Source organism: Pithys albifrons, chromosome 4, assembly GCF_047495875.1.
Source record: "Pithys albifrons albifrons isolate INPA30051 chromosome 4, PitAlb_v1, whole genome shotgun sequence".
Lineage (NCBI taxonomy): Eukaryota > Metazoa > Chordata > Aves > Passeriformes > Thamnophilidae > Pithys > Pithys albifrons.
Window position 1 is genome coordinate 4766732 of NC_092461.1, and position 16908 is coordinate 4783639.

The following is a 16908-nucleotide window of genomic DNA, read 5'->3' on the forward strand; positions in this document are numbered from 1 at the left end:
CCAGGCAGTTTTTGTACTACAGTGTCCTAATTTTTTAATCCTTCTCTTCGCACATACAGTATCTTTGAAGTTAATGGCAATCATACCAACTACTGGAGCCATGACAACTTATAGAAGCTTCTCTGCCTGTCAGCTGTGCCCCAGAAGCTGGCCAGGCAGTGATACTTCTTGCAGAAGGTACAAATTGTAGTTCTTTCTGCTAGTTAGAATATACTCAGTGTCCTTCACACTAGTGACTTTGTTTTGGTATTAACACATTTCTCTTTCCTGGGGTGGAACTACTAAGAATGAACTCCCTCCCTTTTCCCTCTGTACCATTATGCATCACACTGTGAACTCTTTGGTGCAGGCCATGATCACAAACTGGGGCCTCCATATGCTGCCCTAACACTGAATACTAGATGTGAGAGAGAACATTCAAGTCCATCCACTATTCACAGCAGTTAACTCCAGAAGGCTCCTCACAGAAGATGTGCAGACAGCGAGGAACAGCACATCTAAATACTGCCTTTTGTAACAACTCACCTTCAGTATTTGCTTTGGAGTCATCAATCTTTGCCCAGTTCTTGGCTGACTTAAATGAGCAACACAGGCTATTTGTATAAAGATGATGAATATAAGGATGGGAAAATTCTATTTGTGTCAATTTACAGAATACCAAACCACATAACTAAACTGTGTCTGTGACTGCAGTCAAGGACTTTTCCTGGACATTGCAATTGCTTTCCATCTTTAACTAAGCCTTTGAGAGTAAACACCAGCAGTGTTGGTTTATGTCCGAGAGAGGGTGCTAAAACAAAGTATTTATTGCAAAAACCACAAAGCTCCACAATCGCTCCATTCAATGCTTCCTCCAGCATAAGTATTTCTGATTTAGTTTTTATTTTACATGCTCACAGCTGGCAAGTTAATATAAGCTTTAGCTTTATGAACATATTACACCAGCTGTAGTTTCAAAAACAAAAATGGCATTTAGTAAGAACTAACCACACCAGAGAAAAACACGAAAATGAACTCAAATTTTCACTTTAACCTGACTACTCACTTTTGATTCCACAAAGTTTGTTACTGACAGTTCTTTAGCAAAACAAAAGTTAACAAAAAATAAAAGTTAAGTGAAAGAAGGGAAATTTAGGTGAGACACGTGGAAGAAATTCTTTATTGTGAGGGTGGTAAGGCACTGGAATAGGATACCCAGAGAAGTTGTGGATGCCCCATCCTGGAAGTGTTCAAAACCAGCTCAATGGGACCCTGAACCTGGTCAAGTGGATGGTGTCCCTGCCCATGGCAGAGGGGTTGGAACTAGGTGATCATTAAGGTCCCTTCCAATCCAAACCATTCCATGATTCTATAAAATTCTGTCACACTGACCTTGTCACTCCCCATGGTGTCACTAGCAGAATCAAGATCTTCAGGGACATAACCATTGTCCTGTGCCAATAAAATTAGAAAAAAAAGAAATGGATAACAGCAAAGATAACAGTTTGGATTATAAAGAAATTGAAATAAAAATTGTGAAGCTGGAGCATTCCAATGCATGGAGTCACTACCACATTTTTCTGTCTGTCAGCTTCCAAACTGCTCCTTGCTCTGCAGCACCTACAGAGTAGACTTTTGGACAAAGAGGATGATTTTCTGCATAGGGAACAATTTCTCTGGGGACAGAATGGATATCAAAAAGTATTTTTCCCCAGTATTTCAAGGTGGTTTGTAGTAACACATAAATAAATAAATGAATAACCTATCAAAAAGATGAAATAGGGGAAAGCTTGGAAGGTCAACCTCAGAACTCTGTCAGTTCAATGTTCAATACCCTGGAATTTGGAAGCTTGAGCAAACAAATCTGTAAAAGTGGGTTAGGAGTTACATTAGGACACGCTTTCACATGAATCTCCTGGCAGTATCATTTCTGGGCAAGATAGCCATTCTCACTGCCTTTGGTGGACCTGTGCATCCAAGAGAAAGCAAGGGGTGAAGTCATCATCTCATGGCTGGGCTTTGCAAACAAAGATTTGGGCAAGGGGTGAAGTAGTACATGGACAAAGAACCTACCAGGAAGGAAGTCTCGAGGTTCAGAACATCAGTGCTACATTTTTGAACAAATATAGCATATCTGTATATGAAATACACTTTAGTTTGTGAAGATGATACCTTTTCTGCACCACATATAATCCCCTTAACTTATTTCCACTGCTTGTGCCTCTGAAACCAGGAAAGACTGTTCTCTGAGCTCTGGGCAACAAAACTGTGCAAAGAATTGAGAGAGCAATGAAAGTGCATGCATAAATTATCAATTTTTGCCAAGTTTTCATTTAGAGAATAAAATAAAAATAAAAAAAAATTAATAAACTTTAAGAAATATTGTTTTTCTTTCACATGCCAAAGACATCTTTATTAAAAGCAGGGGTAAAGAAGCAGGCCACTTTCAATAAGCTTTGATAGTTTAACTAAATGTTTTATTAGAGCTATAAGACTTATTTAGCACTTAGAACAAAAATCAGTTTTTAAGGTGTGAAATACTGTGTTTTTTTCCTACCAAACACGAAGCCTCTTCCTTCCTTGACTCTTTTTCTGTTATGTGTCAGTGGCAGAGTTATGACAGGGTCAAGTAGCTCCTGTTCTGTGTGGGTTCTGCCTCCTCTCTAGTGAACCTAAATAAATGTTTTCTTATCAATACCTCCCTAGCAGGGAGATCTCCAGGGAGATGCTACAGGCAGAATCATAGAATCATTTACATTGGGAAAGACCTCTGAGATCAACAAGCAGCTACTAACCATTCAGTGGTGGACCTCACTTTGGCACAGTGTGTGGAGGATTCAGAGCTTCAGGTCAGAGAAGTGCAGATGCAAATATGAGCGCTGGACCGCAGACCAAACCCCCTTTGAATGAAACAAGCTCGTGTCAGGACCACAGCAGCCAGCCAGTGCTCTCAAAAGCGACCAGCCAATGAGCTGAACCTTCCCAACAGGGAAGATTCCAACAAAGGCGAACGTTCACCATCCGCTGTGACATCTGGGCGGGTGGTGGAACAGCATCACTCCGGCTTCTCCCCTCCTCAGCTACTGCTTTCCCCCTCCCCGCGGTTGCTCCCCATCCATCCCCTTTGCTCTGCCGTCCCTCCCAGCCCCGTGCCCGCGAGCAGCCGGCGGGGGCGGGCGCGGCGGAGCCGGGGAGGAGGCGGTGCCTTATAGCGGGGGCTCGGGGGCCGCGCCTGCAGAGCCCGGCGATACCCTGGACAGCGCCTCGCCGCCGCTCCGCCGCCATGGTGAGTGTCCGCCGCCCAGAGGGCACAGCTGCCCCCCGGGCTCACCGCATCCCTGCATCCCTTCCCTCACGGGGCTGGCTGCGAACGAGCCGCCGCTGTTCGCCGTGCCTCCCTGCCCCCCGCTCCGCCGGGGCCGGCTGAGAGCCCCCGCTGCCATCGCTCCCCCGCTGCCATCGCTCCCCCGCTGCCATCGCTCCCCCGCTGCCATCCCCGCTCCTACGGGCTGGATTTGGGACGGGATATTTCGGAGGGGTGCCCTCACATGGCCTCCCACCCCCACACAGCTGAGGTCGAGCGGCGGTGAAGGGACGTTATAGGGAAGCAAGGAAGAAAGAAAGGAGAGGAGGGATGCTAGGGAGGGAGGGAGGGAGGAAAGATGGGAGAGTGCGGCATGCGGAGACATGCACGTGGAGGAACGGGGTCGTGTGTGGAGAGAGGGAAAGGAGGGAGCAAAGGGTGTCCCTGAGCATCCATCTCCCGGGTCCCCCCTTCGTCCTGCCCCGCTCCAAGCAGGTGCGATTTTCTCTACCCCGAGGTGCGTTTCAGCGTGTTACATAAACCGATTATTCCCGTCCATTTGTTATCTTAATAGGAGCTCTTGCGTTAGCCATGCAGTCTGTAGTGGAACACTTTTTTTTTTCCCCATGTAATGAATGAACAATGGAGTTTTAGATTCCAGTTCAGCATTTAAAAGAGTTAAAGTGGAACAATGAAACCACCTATTTAGTGATCAAGACCGTTTCCCCATAGCACATTGCGTCTTTGCAGTCATAGTAACTTTCCCAAAGGAACTCATGCTGTTTATAAACAGCAATGCTTTAAGTGTAACGCTGACCTTACAAAGTAGGACGGTATCATACAGGTATTTTTCAGCCTTAAATTCTGAGGCACATGGGGATGAGCAATTTGGCCAAGCTTATTGCACCTGAAGCTTGAGATGTGATTAACAACAGAGCCTAGTTTTTCTTTTATAGGATTTAACAAAGAAATACTTTCCCCGCTCCCCCTTTGCATCATATATAGTAAATTCTGCCTTCCTTGAACAAAAATCAATTTGGGTTCCCCCTCCTTCCCCACTGACAACCACACATGAACAATATTCAAATACACATTCCATGAATTAACTTTAGTCCTCTTCCTAACAGTCATGTATCCACCTGCTGTCAGTCTGAATCTGAATCTGTTTCTCTTATGTATTCTCTTTGCCATCAACTCAGCCTTGGGATGATGGATTTAAGAAGACCATATTGAAAAAGACCTGAAACAGTGCACTAGTTCATGCCTCCCAGAATGTCTTTCCACTATGTTATTAAATTCCTATTTCTTATCATGTAGGGTGGAACACAAACACAAAATCCATTACTAAATTACCACATTGCTGCACAAAGCCTAAGTTAGTACCAGCCTTTGATAACGTCTTCCTTATGACAGAGAAAGAAAGTTACAAAAACACCTGGTGTTGCAGAAGATAGTGTGCATTATTTATCAGTAGTTGCTACAGCAAATATCAAGTGCTCAGGAGTCCTGAGTCAACTGGAAAGAAGGTTAAAATAGCCTCACCTAGTTAAGATACTTCATTTTGACTCCTTCCAGGACTGAGATGAAGTCAGTTATACAAGTGCAAATCAAGGTAACTTAGGCACTGGCAACTTTGCACTAATGGCAATGAGACCTACCCTTAAGCTGACCTTTATAGTTCTTACAGCTGTTGAATTATGCTTGGTATTTTTCTTGAAGTGACTGGAAGCCATATCCAGAAATTGCCATTCAGAGCTACACATGGGTTTCTGTTAGGAAGTTTTGCTCTTCTGTATGTTCAGTAACCTTGGAGTTCAAAAGTTGCTGAAATTTCCCAAGGCTTGTTGCTCATACATAAAGGCATTCTGGAGGAAGAACTGCCAATTTTGGAATATTCTTAAAGTGGTATAAAAGGCTGAAGGTTGCTTTGGCTGTAAAAGTTTGAAAGAGTGTCCTTGGAATAATAGGTACTGAAAGGAAAACCTGACCTATTGATGAAAACTGTTGCAATGATGCTAATGTGGGGTTAAAAGTCACAGCACATCGATTTCTAGATGGACCTGGAGGTTGGGGGCAAGGGGTCATGGGGACATGGGAGGATACTACCAAAGGTATCAGGGGCAAATGAATGACAAATAGATTTTTGGCCCAAATAGTGAGAACATTGATCAAGCACTCCTTTGTCTAGTGCCAAAGAATTAAGCAGGTTTATGTTGCTAGTGTCCCTTAAACCCAGGTGAGATTTTTCTCAGCATCCTTGGTCTTAATCACAATTATTTGTAGGAAGTAGCCCAAGGAAACTTTTTTCTTTTTTTTTTAACTTCATTTTGCTGAAGCAGCAAACCACTTCCATCATCAGGCATTAAATATCTCCTCAGCATCCTCACTCACCATGTGAGGGCAACCACAGTGGGTCGATTCTTCTGTTTATGTAGTTCACTGCAGCTCTGCTTGCTTCAGTGAATCTAGGTCAAATTACAAGGGCTCAGGATTTGGCTGCACCCTTGAACTTTAAACCGATTACACATTTTGATTTGTCAGTGTATTTTCCACTTTTATGGAGTAAGAGAGTGTATAACCTTGCACTGGCATGACAAATAACACTTACAGAGAGGCTAGGTAACACTAAGGTAAGCACAGAAATGAGGAGAGAGCAAAGCTGTATTTAATAGGTTCCAGTACCTGTACCTCTACAAGACTCCAGTTGTAGAGGGGTTGTATAGACAGCAGCTAGAATATTTTTTCATTTCCTTAAGAGATTGTCAAAGTCAAGACACCCTTTGAGGTATTGAGACTTTGAAATCAGCATAGAAACACACCTAACTCTTCTTAAGCAGTCATAAGCATCATGACATCCTACCACATCAGGATGTGAAGCTTGATGTGGACATGCACTGATTGCAGAACACACAGAAAGGGCCCCAGAGAGCAGCAAATCTCTCTTCTTTATCAATAGTAGCCAAAATAAATGCCTGTCTCATTGTCCATTAGGGTTTGTTAATTGCCCTGAACACTACATGAAAAAGACTATTGCAAAGACAGTATTCCAGCCCCTGAACAATGACATGCAAACTGGTGGAGAACCTTTTTTGGTAGACAAAGATCACTCTAGCACAAATCCTTGACTGACCTGAGAGCCAGTGCTACAGCACCCACAAGATCCCTCTGGCCCCATCAGAGTGAAGAGGGAGCAGATTTCAACAGCCTTGGCATCCAGACCCACAGCAGGGAGACAGGGTTTTGTCAGCTGGTACAGAATTAATATGCTATAGGAAAACATGCTGAGAAATTGCACATAGAACATTAAAAATAGACATAAGTATTTGCATAGAAACTCAAGAAGAATCATAGAATCACAGAATCAATTGGGTTGGAAAAGACCTCGGAGATCATCGAGTCCAACCCTTGGTCCAACTCTAGTCCCTTTACCAGATCATGGCACTCAGTGCCATGGCCAATCTGCATTTAAAAATCTCTAGGGATGGTGAATCCACCACCTCTCCGGGCAGCCCATTCCAATGCCTGATTACTCTCTCTGTAAAGAATTTTTTTCTGATATCCAACTTAAATTTCCCCTGGCAGAGCTTAAGCCCGTGCCCCCTTGTCCTGTTGCTGAGACACTGAAGCCTTTTGCACATGGTGGAATTGATTAGGAAAAAAAACCCAAACCTTCCAGAAACTGAAGTAAAAGTCCAGTGTTTCATTTGCATAGTTAGTTATAGATACCTGCTTACCAAAACCTGTATGCTGATCTTGGTGTTGATCCCTTTTATCTTTAGGAATATCCTTTGATTCTTTGGGACTGATCATTCTATCTTCATTACAAGCAGTCTGACCTGTGGAAAAAAAAAATAAAAAAACAAACCCACACTCCTGTTGTTCATCAGGCACTCGGTTTTACATTCATTTAGTTTTATAGTCTCTCTTGATTTTATGAAAGAAAAAAGTTAATCATATGCAAACCTTTAAAATTGATCCTCTGACTCAATCAAAAGCTGGGAAAAAACCTGCAATAGTATTTTCTTTAGGTATTAGTAAACATCAAAGTAAGGTAAATATAAAGGAGTGGTTTATTCCCTGATCTAGGCCAACTTCAAGGGTAAATCAACAGACTAAAATAACATCAGGTAGGAGCTTTTCCTGGTGCTTTCATGACACATTATATGAGAATTTTGTTAATCACTGCCTGTAAAACTGATTTAGAAGCTGAGGCATTGATGAGTCTCATGCAAACTGAGTCTGAAGTCTGTATTTGATGATAAAGTAAGTGCACAAGTGCAGCCTGGCTTGTAATAAAAGAAAGTAATGGAGAAGAGAGTAATTAGGAGGATGAGACTAAGTGTACCACTGGTTGTTCAGAGCCAGAAAGCTTCTGGGATGAGCCTGCCTTTTGAGGCAATAGTGGAAGAGCACAAGAAGGATTACCCAGCTGTAAGAGAGGAGAAACACTCTGGGACCTTTAGCTCTGCCACATTATAAATGCCACACTTCATTCTTTGAGCACATCAAATTTATCAGCCAATTTGTTAGTGCCTGGCAACAATGCAGCTTGTAAATCCATTATCTGCATACACCTTTCATGGTTTGTCTTTATCATAAGCTAAATACACACACAACAATATCTAAGTGGCAGCATCTTTACCCCCGGGACTGATGCACAACTGACAAGTAAAGTGTGATATGATACAATGTGAATATTAATGACTTCTGTGGGGCTTCTTATCTGCCTAAATAACAGCAAACCCCACTTTGGTTATTGAGGATAGTTATGTTCAGATAAATGAGGGCAAGTCAAATTTTTTATATGTTCAAGAATGTGACAAATAATGTTATATTGGCATTAATACTGACAGTACTCTGACTTGATGTCAATCTAACAACTGAGTGGTAGTTTTAAATATTACATTTGTCTAGATAATGACTATTAAGGTGCATTTAATTTCCTCTTCCTCAGTCAAAACTAACTGTGATAAAATGGTAAACCTCAGCTATCCATTACTGATAGAAATCAAACCCTCTCTTGCAGAAATTTGTATATGAAAATGTGTAATTAGAGAATAAAAAATTAGGATTGTTTTCATAATTCCCTGGAGATGTTTTGATTTTTTCCCCCATGAAGGACAGATATGGAAATCAAGCAAGAAGTACTTCATATTCTGTGTCATCATTTGAAAGCCAGACTCAACAGGAATTGCAAGTAGGGTGACCAAATTTTAGATAAATATCCTAAATCCAAGCACAAGGAACCACAACAAAACGGCTCTTCACCTTTTCTTAAAGCCTCCTACAGTGTGTTAGTCAGTAGTTACCATTTGTGACACTTTGCAGCTGGCAAAGACAACGTGGTACAGCAACCTAACAGGGGGATTCACTTACACATTTGATAAAAAGTCTGTAGCAGTTGTTATTTCCTCTATGTGACAATAACTGATGCACTTTACAGACCCTTTGTATCTTTAGGGCTTTGCCATACAGCACAGCCATCAGCATTTTCATTTGGAGAAAAGTATCAGTGTGAGTGTTTCCATGGATTAATGGGTTTAAGAGTCTTGGGCTTTAAAATTCCAGTTATGTGTGGATTAAACTCTAAGATACCTCCTGTTGGGCCTAATGGAGAAAGGGAGCTAATTAGCTGTGCACCCTCTTATCCTGTGCCAGCAGACAGTGCTCTGTTATTTGGGTTCCACACACTTTCAAGAAGAGTTGTCCTTGGAGTTCATTAGCCTGATTTAGCATTTTTAAAGAGGTAAATTTAGAACAGTTTTGGAGGAAAAGACAAGAGGACTTCCATCTCTTTTTTCTTCCGTATTAAACTTGAAAATCAACTGTCATTTCCTTTCCTCTCCTCGAACAGTCTTCCTTAAATAAGACTGAAGTCCAGAGCATGAATTAGCATTTGAAATACAGGGTTTTGCCCTCGAGGATTTCAGGGCAAAATAGAAGAAAGAAAAAATTGAAGGACCAGTTAGAAGAGCAAGAAGATATTTTCCTCTTTAATTTTGTTTCTTTTTTGTATTCTCAAGTGACACTTTGGAAAACAGTCATCAGATTCTGTTTCTCTATTTCCCCTATATTAAACTTGCATTTTCACAGCCAGCTAGAAGTAAAAAAATACTTTGTTTCTTGCATTACACTGTAAGTGTGGATAAAACTGTTCCAAAATGCAAAGTGCCTTCAAACTGGCAGGGAATAAATGGTTGGCAAAGTTTTCAAGAGTGATTTCCCTGTCAGGGAATTGGCACATCTTTTGGTAAGGCGATTCTGAATGCTACTGTCCACACCCACTTTCTCTCCAATTGCTGGCTGCAGCCACCCAAGTTACTTGTGTTGCAACTGAAATTGTTATTTGTGAGGTTGTGCAAGTTCTGCATCTGCTGGAAGTTGGCATTTGTGTCAGAACTATGTTTTATTATGCACACAGTTTATTTTTTCTGGTGTTTGCCAAAAGTCCAGGCAATTCCATGGGATAAAAATGTGAAGTCTATGCTTGCATTTATATGCTTGCAATATTATTCAAATCTCTTTATGTGCAAAGTAGTTTAAACAATTTGCATCGTGACTGGCTACTCAAAATTATCCTTCTCTACAAATTCAGATGCCTGTGTGATATGGAAAATATCCCATGCCATGCCTTTAGGAACAGCTGCATCTGTCCTCTCAGCTACGTGCCTTCCTAGAGTAGCATTTCAGTGTTAGTTTGCTGTTAGATCAGAGACTGTACTGTGGTTTTAAATCTTAAAATCAGCCCTTCTTACCTAGAAGTAACTTCTTACCTTCACTGGACTTCTTTCCAAGATGTATCTTTTAATACTGACAGAAGACTGGGCATGAAGTCAGACAAAAACTTCATCTTTTCAAGCTTATGGAAGAAAAAGAAAAATCAAAGACATAGAAAACAAGCATATCAAAAACCAGTTCATAGTAGCAAAGTGTTTATAGACTTGTTTGTTCTTCCTACTTTCTACTGCTACTGAAAGCAGAAATGAGAGATGTTTTCCAACCAGCAATTATCATCACTCTCCAAAGAGTAGGCACCTTACTCTTTGGGAGTTACCTAAGAAATCCAAATCTTCTCCCAAAAGTCAGGTCGTTCTATTGAAAAATGTGTTAGAAGAACCTGGTTTCACCCTCAAAAACACCCCAGAGAATTTTTTCCTGCTCAAATGCTGGAGCTCTTGGCTTTATCTGGAAACCTGGTGGTTAAGCACTATGAATCAGTCCTTCTCCAGAACCAGAAAAAAAAAAGTATATCACACCTCTAGTTTTATGACATTCTGTTCAATTTCCAGGGTTCTATTTTCTGGCAGAAGTTTAGTTATATATTCTCTCTAAGATTTTTTTTTTTCTGATACATGTCAAAAGCATTGCAGGATGTTCATGCTCCCTTTTGAAAGTGGAGATAGAGCTTGTGATTTGGTCCTGAAACACATTTGAAATTTTTCTTTAAAACTGGCAATTTGGGCAAGGCAATAGAAAAAATAGTGTTTAGCTTCATTGCTCTGCCAAATACAAATAGCTCTCCATTTTATTGAAAATCTTTTGAGTTTGATGCAGTTATTTCTTCCTTACTGCTGAAGACTTTGTAAACCTTCATTTTAATAGTTTCTGCAAAACCCCTTGAAAGATAAAAGGCTACATGAGAGTTATTTTGCTCACAATAGACTAAAGAAGAGCTAAAAAATATCCCTCATAGCCTACTTTGGAGGAAAAAGCAGCCCTTTTTTCCCCCCCTTTTACTAAATTTGCAGCATGATTTTATTTCTAATCAGGTATCACTAAAATATCCCCTCAGGACTACATTTAATATAAGCTTTTTCACAAAATAACTTCTTTTTCATCAGTCAGAAAGTAATTTTCTTCTGTTTGTCAGACACCTTTGGGAGATGTCAGAATTCAGATCAGAAAGTGTTTTGATAGAAAGGGGCAAAGTTGAAAGCCAAGACAGAGAGCAATGCCCTGAGGATCAATGTAGAAGGGAAACAACCCAGCACTATCCCATTTTGCCTCCAGATGTGTGGTCAGGAGTTTAAAGGAGTTTATTTCAATATTCTGTCTAGTTAAACCTTAAATCTTGCTCAACTTTGACACACATTCTGCAAGCACTCCATAAACCCAACAACTCCTCAGTACTTGGTAGGAAACAAGAAATCCATACTAATGCCCTAGTTAGTCTTCATCAAATTTGGGCTTTCTTGTGCTCTTGCTTCTTTTTCAGAGGTGTTCTCCCCGTTGCTCCACCTCCAAATCTGAATGGCATTGATCAGACACTGGAGTAAATGTGATTCTCAGCAGTTCTCATTGGATGAAATAAAGTGGTTGTTTCAGTGAAGATGATACAATATTATTCAAAGAAAGATGTAATGCAAATTAACAATCCTGAGCTAAATAACAAAGTAGAAAGCAAAGTGAGATCATTAAATACCTATGATGCTTCATTCAGCAATCCAGAATTAGATGAGGTTTGAGAATTTGTTACCTGAAATGGTCTTGCATTTGACTCCATAACTGAGTTTGGGATATATTTTGATCAATACACTGTCAGTCAGATCTTTGGGTTAATACTGTAGGTACCTGAGTTTAAATTAAGAAAGAGAAATGTCCCTAGTCAGAAAGAAGGGAACTTTTGATTCAATTAGAGACCTCAAAAAAACACAGTGCTTATGCCACTCTGGGAAAAGTACCAGAGGACATCATCAGACATCACCTCCTGGTTTCTTTCTTAGAATTTTCCTAAAGAAATAATTTGAAAGAGATGAATTTTCTTTAAAACTAGTGGTACTTGTGATTTTTTTATTTTACTCGCTTAACTCTCCCAGCTATCAAACATTTGCTCCCTCACCACATTTACAGATTGCACAGACTTAAACAGAGATGTGTATTTCTTGCTATAGTCTGTTTTCTAGGGGAAAGCTTCTTATTGCTGCTTTTTTGCCTGTAACATTTTAGTACTCTCTGATATTTAATAACTGGATTTACTGTCATTAGTTTTGCCACTCTTTCAGACAATGCATTTTGCTGGCAAACAATTATTATGTGTCCACTAGTTAGTTTTTATTCTCTTAGTTTTTTGGGGGTTTGGTTGGTTGGTTTTTGGTGTTTTGGGGGTTTTTTTTGAGGATAGAAGCTTCTCATGTGTCTCTAAGGTTATCTGTATTGAAACTTGAATCAGCTGCAGGTACCCTTAATATTGCTTCTATCTTCTCTAGTAAAACAAATGTATTTATTGCATTTACGTGTAAGAAATTGTCATCTCTTCAGAGTTCTTCCCAACAGCACACATTTGATGCAAAGTAAGTGATGCTTATCCTTCTTGGAAACCTGAGCTTGTGAGGATATTCATTTTCTGGAAAGTGGTACTTGATCAGTGCCTGTGATGTATATCAGGTCCCAGATAGCTGAAGCTGACCTTGCCAGCAGCTCTGTTCTCCTCCTGCCTGCTCTCTGTCCACTACAGAGCAGCATTGAACTTTGTCGATACTTAACTATGAAGGTAACCAAAATTTTCCCACATGATCTCAATCTTTATAATGGCTGTTTCTTCCAAGAATCAATTAATAATTCAATCAGTCCAGGTGACACTCACTGCAGTGCTCTCATGTAGATGTTACGTCACATGGAAATTCCCGACTTCGATGGCACTTGATTTTACAGGTCAGCTTAGGCTGATCCTCTCAGATGATCTGCCTGAGTGATGAAGAATGTTAGCTGTGTGAAAAGCTCCCCTCAAGAAAGCCTTCTAATACTGGACATTGATGATCCTTGTGGATCCCTTCCAACTCAGAATATTTTGTGATTTCACGTAATCACAAAGACACAAACTGTATTTCAATGCCAGAAATACCATCTGAAGCACTGAATGTCTTCTAATCACATTTCCTTTACATAATATAGATATTGTGGCATGCTTATCCTTTGGAATTTTTCTGGGTTTACTTTTCTTCTTTCAATCAGCAGTTACTGGTAAATGATATCCAGCATGAAATGATAAATTAGAAGATAAATGTCTATTAAAACTCATAAGCTTGGAATCTTTCAATTTAAAATTTAATGTACAGATTTTAGAAGCAGATATTATACCTGAATCTTGATGTTTTTTTCCCAGACTGATTTATACTCTTAACAACCTAACTGAAAAGCTGCCTGTGCTGGGTTTTGTACCCACATTTGTCACCAGCAGTTAAACTGTTTTGTACGTGGGTAATGACCTCGAAGTGAAATTGAAAGGCTTTGCATGTGTTGGAAGATTAAGGCTGAAACCTTAGAAGCTGGGATGTGAACTCTCTAATCCTCAGCAGCATGCTACAAACACCTCCCCCTCTCCCATTCTTTTCCTTCCCCTTTTTCCACTTACAGCTCTATAAATAGCTCAGGAAAGGGTCTCTCCATTTGGGCAGAAACTACAAGAAATGGTGCAGCAAATGACTGCAAACCAAGAAAAAACATTTCTCCAGAGGGCAAAAGAACACAACTGGATTTTCCTCATCCAAATCTGTAAGCTGAGTGCTGTTACTTTTCAAGATGTGGCTAAAACAGGCTACAACATGACCTATCTTACCAGTCTCTGTATGGAGAGCAACAGCCAGAAAAATACACATACCTGCAAGTGATCTCCAGCACTTGCCAGATTCCTTCATTCTGTGTTTTGAAGAGAAATTAAAATACAAGGGCACCACTCCTGGCAGTGGGTCCAGTGAGTCTGGATAAGGGGACTGTTACATCCATATGGGGCTCTGTTGATCTCTCCAGCAGCCAGCACAGCATATACCCATAAATATTGGATATGAACATGTCCTGTTATAAATCTCCTGCGTCTTCAGGTTCATTCCCATGTGGCAAAAGGATGGGAATATATCCTGGTTTATTCCTTGTATAATTCAACAATTTGAGCAGGTTACACGGGGTAGATTTTGCCTTTGGATTGGTACTTAGCCCAGTTTGACTATATGTTCATAGATGCAATTTTTCACAAAGGAAATACAGCTGGGTAGAATTTGTCTCACTTGCTTTACATAAGGATTAAATAAGACACTCAGTGGGGGGTTTGGAAAACAAAGTGAACATGTAGCAGTTAATATAGATGTGCTTTCCTGTGGTTTAATTCCACTTTGTTCCTTTCTGGGCTTTCTGAATTTACAGGTGTCAGTAAAAACTTTAATTTACAGGTATTCCTTTTAAATATAATTCTATGCTTATTGTTACAGTGAAAAGCCTAAAAGTATGACTGTAACATCTGGAGCATGTAAATTTATGAAAACAAGAACTTGGTGGATTAGCTCAGTAAAAATGAGGGATAGGGGAAGTTTGACTGGGGAATCTATCCTAAAGAAGTCACTACAAAAGTCAGCCAAGGATATAAACACCTGCCTGCTCCTGTGCCAGTTGTGCCAGCTCCCACTCACACAGCACCATTCCTTTGCTGCACATCACCATCCTGTATGGACAGAACATATTTTAAGAGCTCCTGCTTGGATAGTTTCAATTAAGCAGAGTCATTTTTTCTGTACCAGCACTGCCAATAGCTCTGCAGGGGCATTCCCAGTCTAGGGGAAGCACAGCTGAGAAACCAGTGCATGGGAACCCAACTCTCCAGCCAGCATCATGTCTAAAATGCAACAGATCTTTAGCTCTGATTTAGTTTTTCTTTATGTTTATAAAGAGTTCAGGGCAGTTAAACAACTGCATTAACTGGAGATGGTTTTGCATGTGAGGATGAAGGTATTTTCGGGACCATTATTTTTTTCTGAAAAAAATAAGGTATCCAATGTTATAATTTTCTATTTACTCCTAGAAGGTTTTATATTTAAAACACACTTCTGTATGCATTCTGGAGCTATTACAACTTTAAAATATAAGTATAAAGTTAACAGCAGTGAACTTTAGAAACTCATATTGACTATACGTAAACAGTTAAATGATGCAAACAAAATGTGCTGTATTTCATTCAAATTCTTCCATACAGTACCTGTAGCATGATATATATCAGAATTGCATTCTAGCTCATACACCCTGATTAGGTGACTTTTTTATAGGTTTGAAACCAATAATATAACATGTATATAGCAGTCAGTTTTTCCAACAGTGCTCAGAGTTTTCCTTTTTTGTTAACATGTTTACAGGCTGTGTTCAATCTTCTACAGCTCTTGTCCTTAGCAAGAGTGTGTCTATAAACATTAGCACTGCAGGAAAAAGTCTGAATTAAGCAATTATTTAGTTAATATTTTACAAGTTGAGTTTTTGACTTAGAGTTTTCTGAAGGGCTTCTGACAATTGTCTGTTAAAGAGTGTAAGATATTAAAAAAACCCTGAGGATTTATTGAATTTCTAGATGTTTATATTTTAATACTTTATTTTGATTTAATTCCTTGTCTTTTAAAGGGAAAACCACACAAGCCCTACTTTTAAATCTGCCTAGAGGAACTAGAAATGCAACCCACACAGGTTTTCTGGTACACCTGCCTTGTCTCCCCTGCCAGCAGGCGAGTGCCCTCCAGCACAAGTACAAGCTGTTTAAAAGACTCAGTCAAAACCATTCAGTTGGGGAGAGCCCCAGTCAGGGAACACATTTCACAAAATCCTTTTTGATCCTCCCTGTGGGTATCAGGAGGGGCAGGCAGCCCCTTGCACATTAATCCCCGCCGTGGGGACACAGTGTTACGTTGCAGACATCTGGGACGGCGACCAAGAAACCTACTTCTTCTGCACAGAGTGCCCTTTGTCTTCCTGCACTGCCAGGATTGTGGGAAAACCAGAGCTCTTGCTTTTGGGTTTTTTTGGGAGGGTTTTGTTTTGTTCTGTTTTTTTAGGGGGAGTTTTTTAAGGTTCTTTGTCCAACAAGCCATGAGATCGTGTGCAGAGGCTTAGGATCCTATTCATGTTGTATCTTGAAGTTTGTTACAGTAGAAAATGAAGAGATTTTCACAGTACTAGAAAGGATATGTTGTCAGTTTGTTTCTTTCTCCAGAAAAACAGTCAAATGTGTATGCCAAATACAAAATAAAGCCCTGCATGTATTATACCAACTTAAGAAATCAGCTTCTCATCAGCGACAAAATCTGTCTGTAAATGCCAAGAAAAAAGTTATCAAGATATGGCATGCTGAGAAAACTGAGCTGCCTTGTAAACTTGGTGCTGCAATTTTCCCCTACCATTACATTTGCTTCTTGTGCCCATCTTGTATGTTTATTGTATGTGTCTAAATGTAGGATGTGGTCTCTTTGCTGCAAAAACTGTGTAGCTGCATATGTGGAGTATTTTGGGCAAACACTCTGTACCAAGGTACATATTTGGAGAATATTCTGTTCCAAACCCAGATCTAAAGCCTTAAAAGAGTAATTGCCCCCCTTTGTTTCTGTAGAATTATTTTCCTGTGCTTCTCAAAGTGCAGCTTCTGTCTTGCTCTTGTGTAATGAGAAATTACATACTGCTTTTCACTAGGTAATTTGGTTAGGCATCCTTTACCAAGTCTAGTTGTTTGGAAGCAGGTAAATTAAGCTGTGCAGGCCTTCATTTTGCTGATGTAAAATTAACTCTGACACTCATCTGTCTTCCCAGTGCTTTGTAAAGTCAACAAGAGCTGAACAGACCAATAAGAAAGCAAGAGTAACAGAATTAACCTCTCTCTGCAA

At 40.2% G+C, this 16908-nt stretch overlaps 1 protein-coding gene across 1 annotated transcript in view; it reads left to right on the forward strand.

The window, feature by feature from the left end:
• The first annotated feature begins 3051 nt into the window (after positions 1-3051).
• ELOVL2 (ELOVL fatty acid elongase 2) overlaps positions 3052-16908 on the forward strand; it is a 49240-nt gene continuing 35383 nt past the window's right edge. Inside the window, exon 1 of the mRNA XM_071553262.1 lies at positions 3052-3265. Within this exon, the coding sequence (XP_071409363.1) occupies positions 3263-3265 (3 nt within the window). The 5' untranslated portion in view covers positions 3052-3262. The remainder of the gene's footprint in view (positions 3266-16908) is intronic.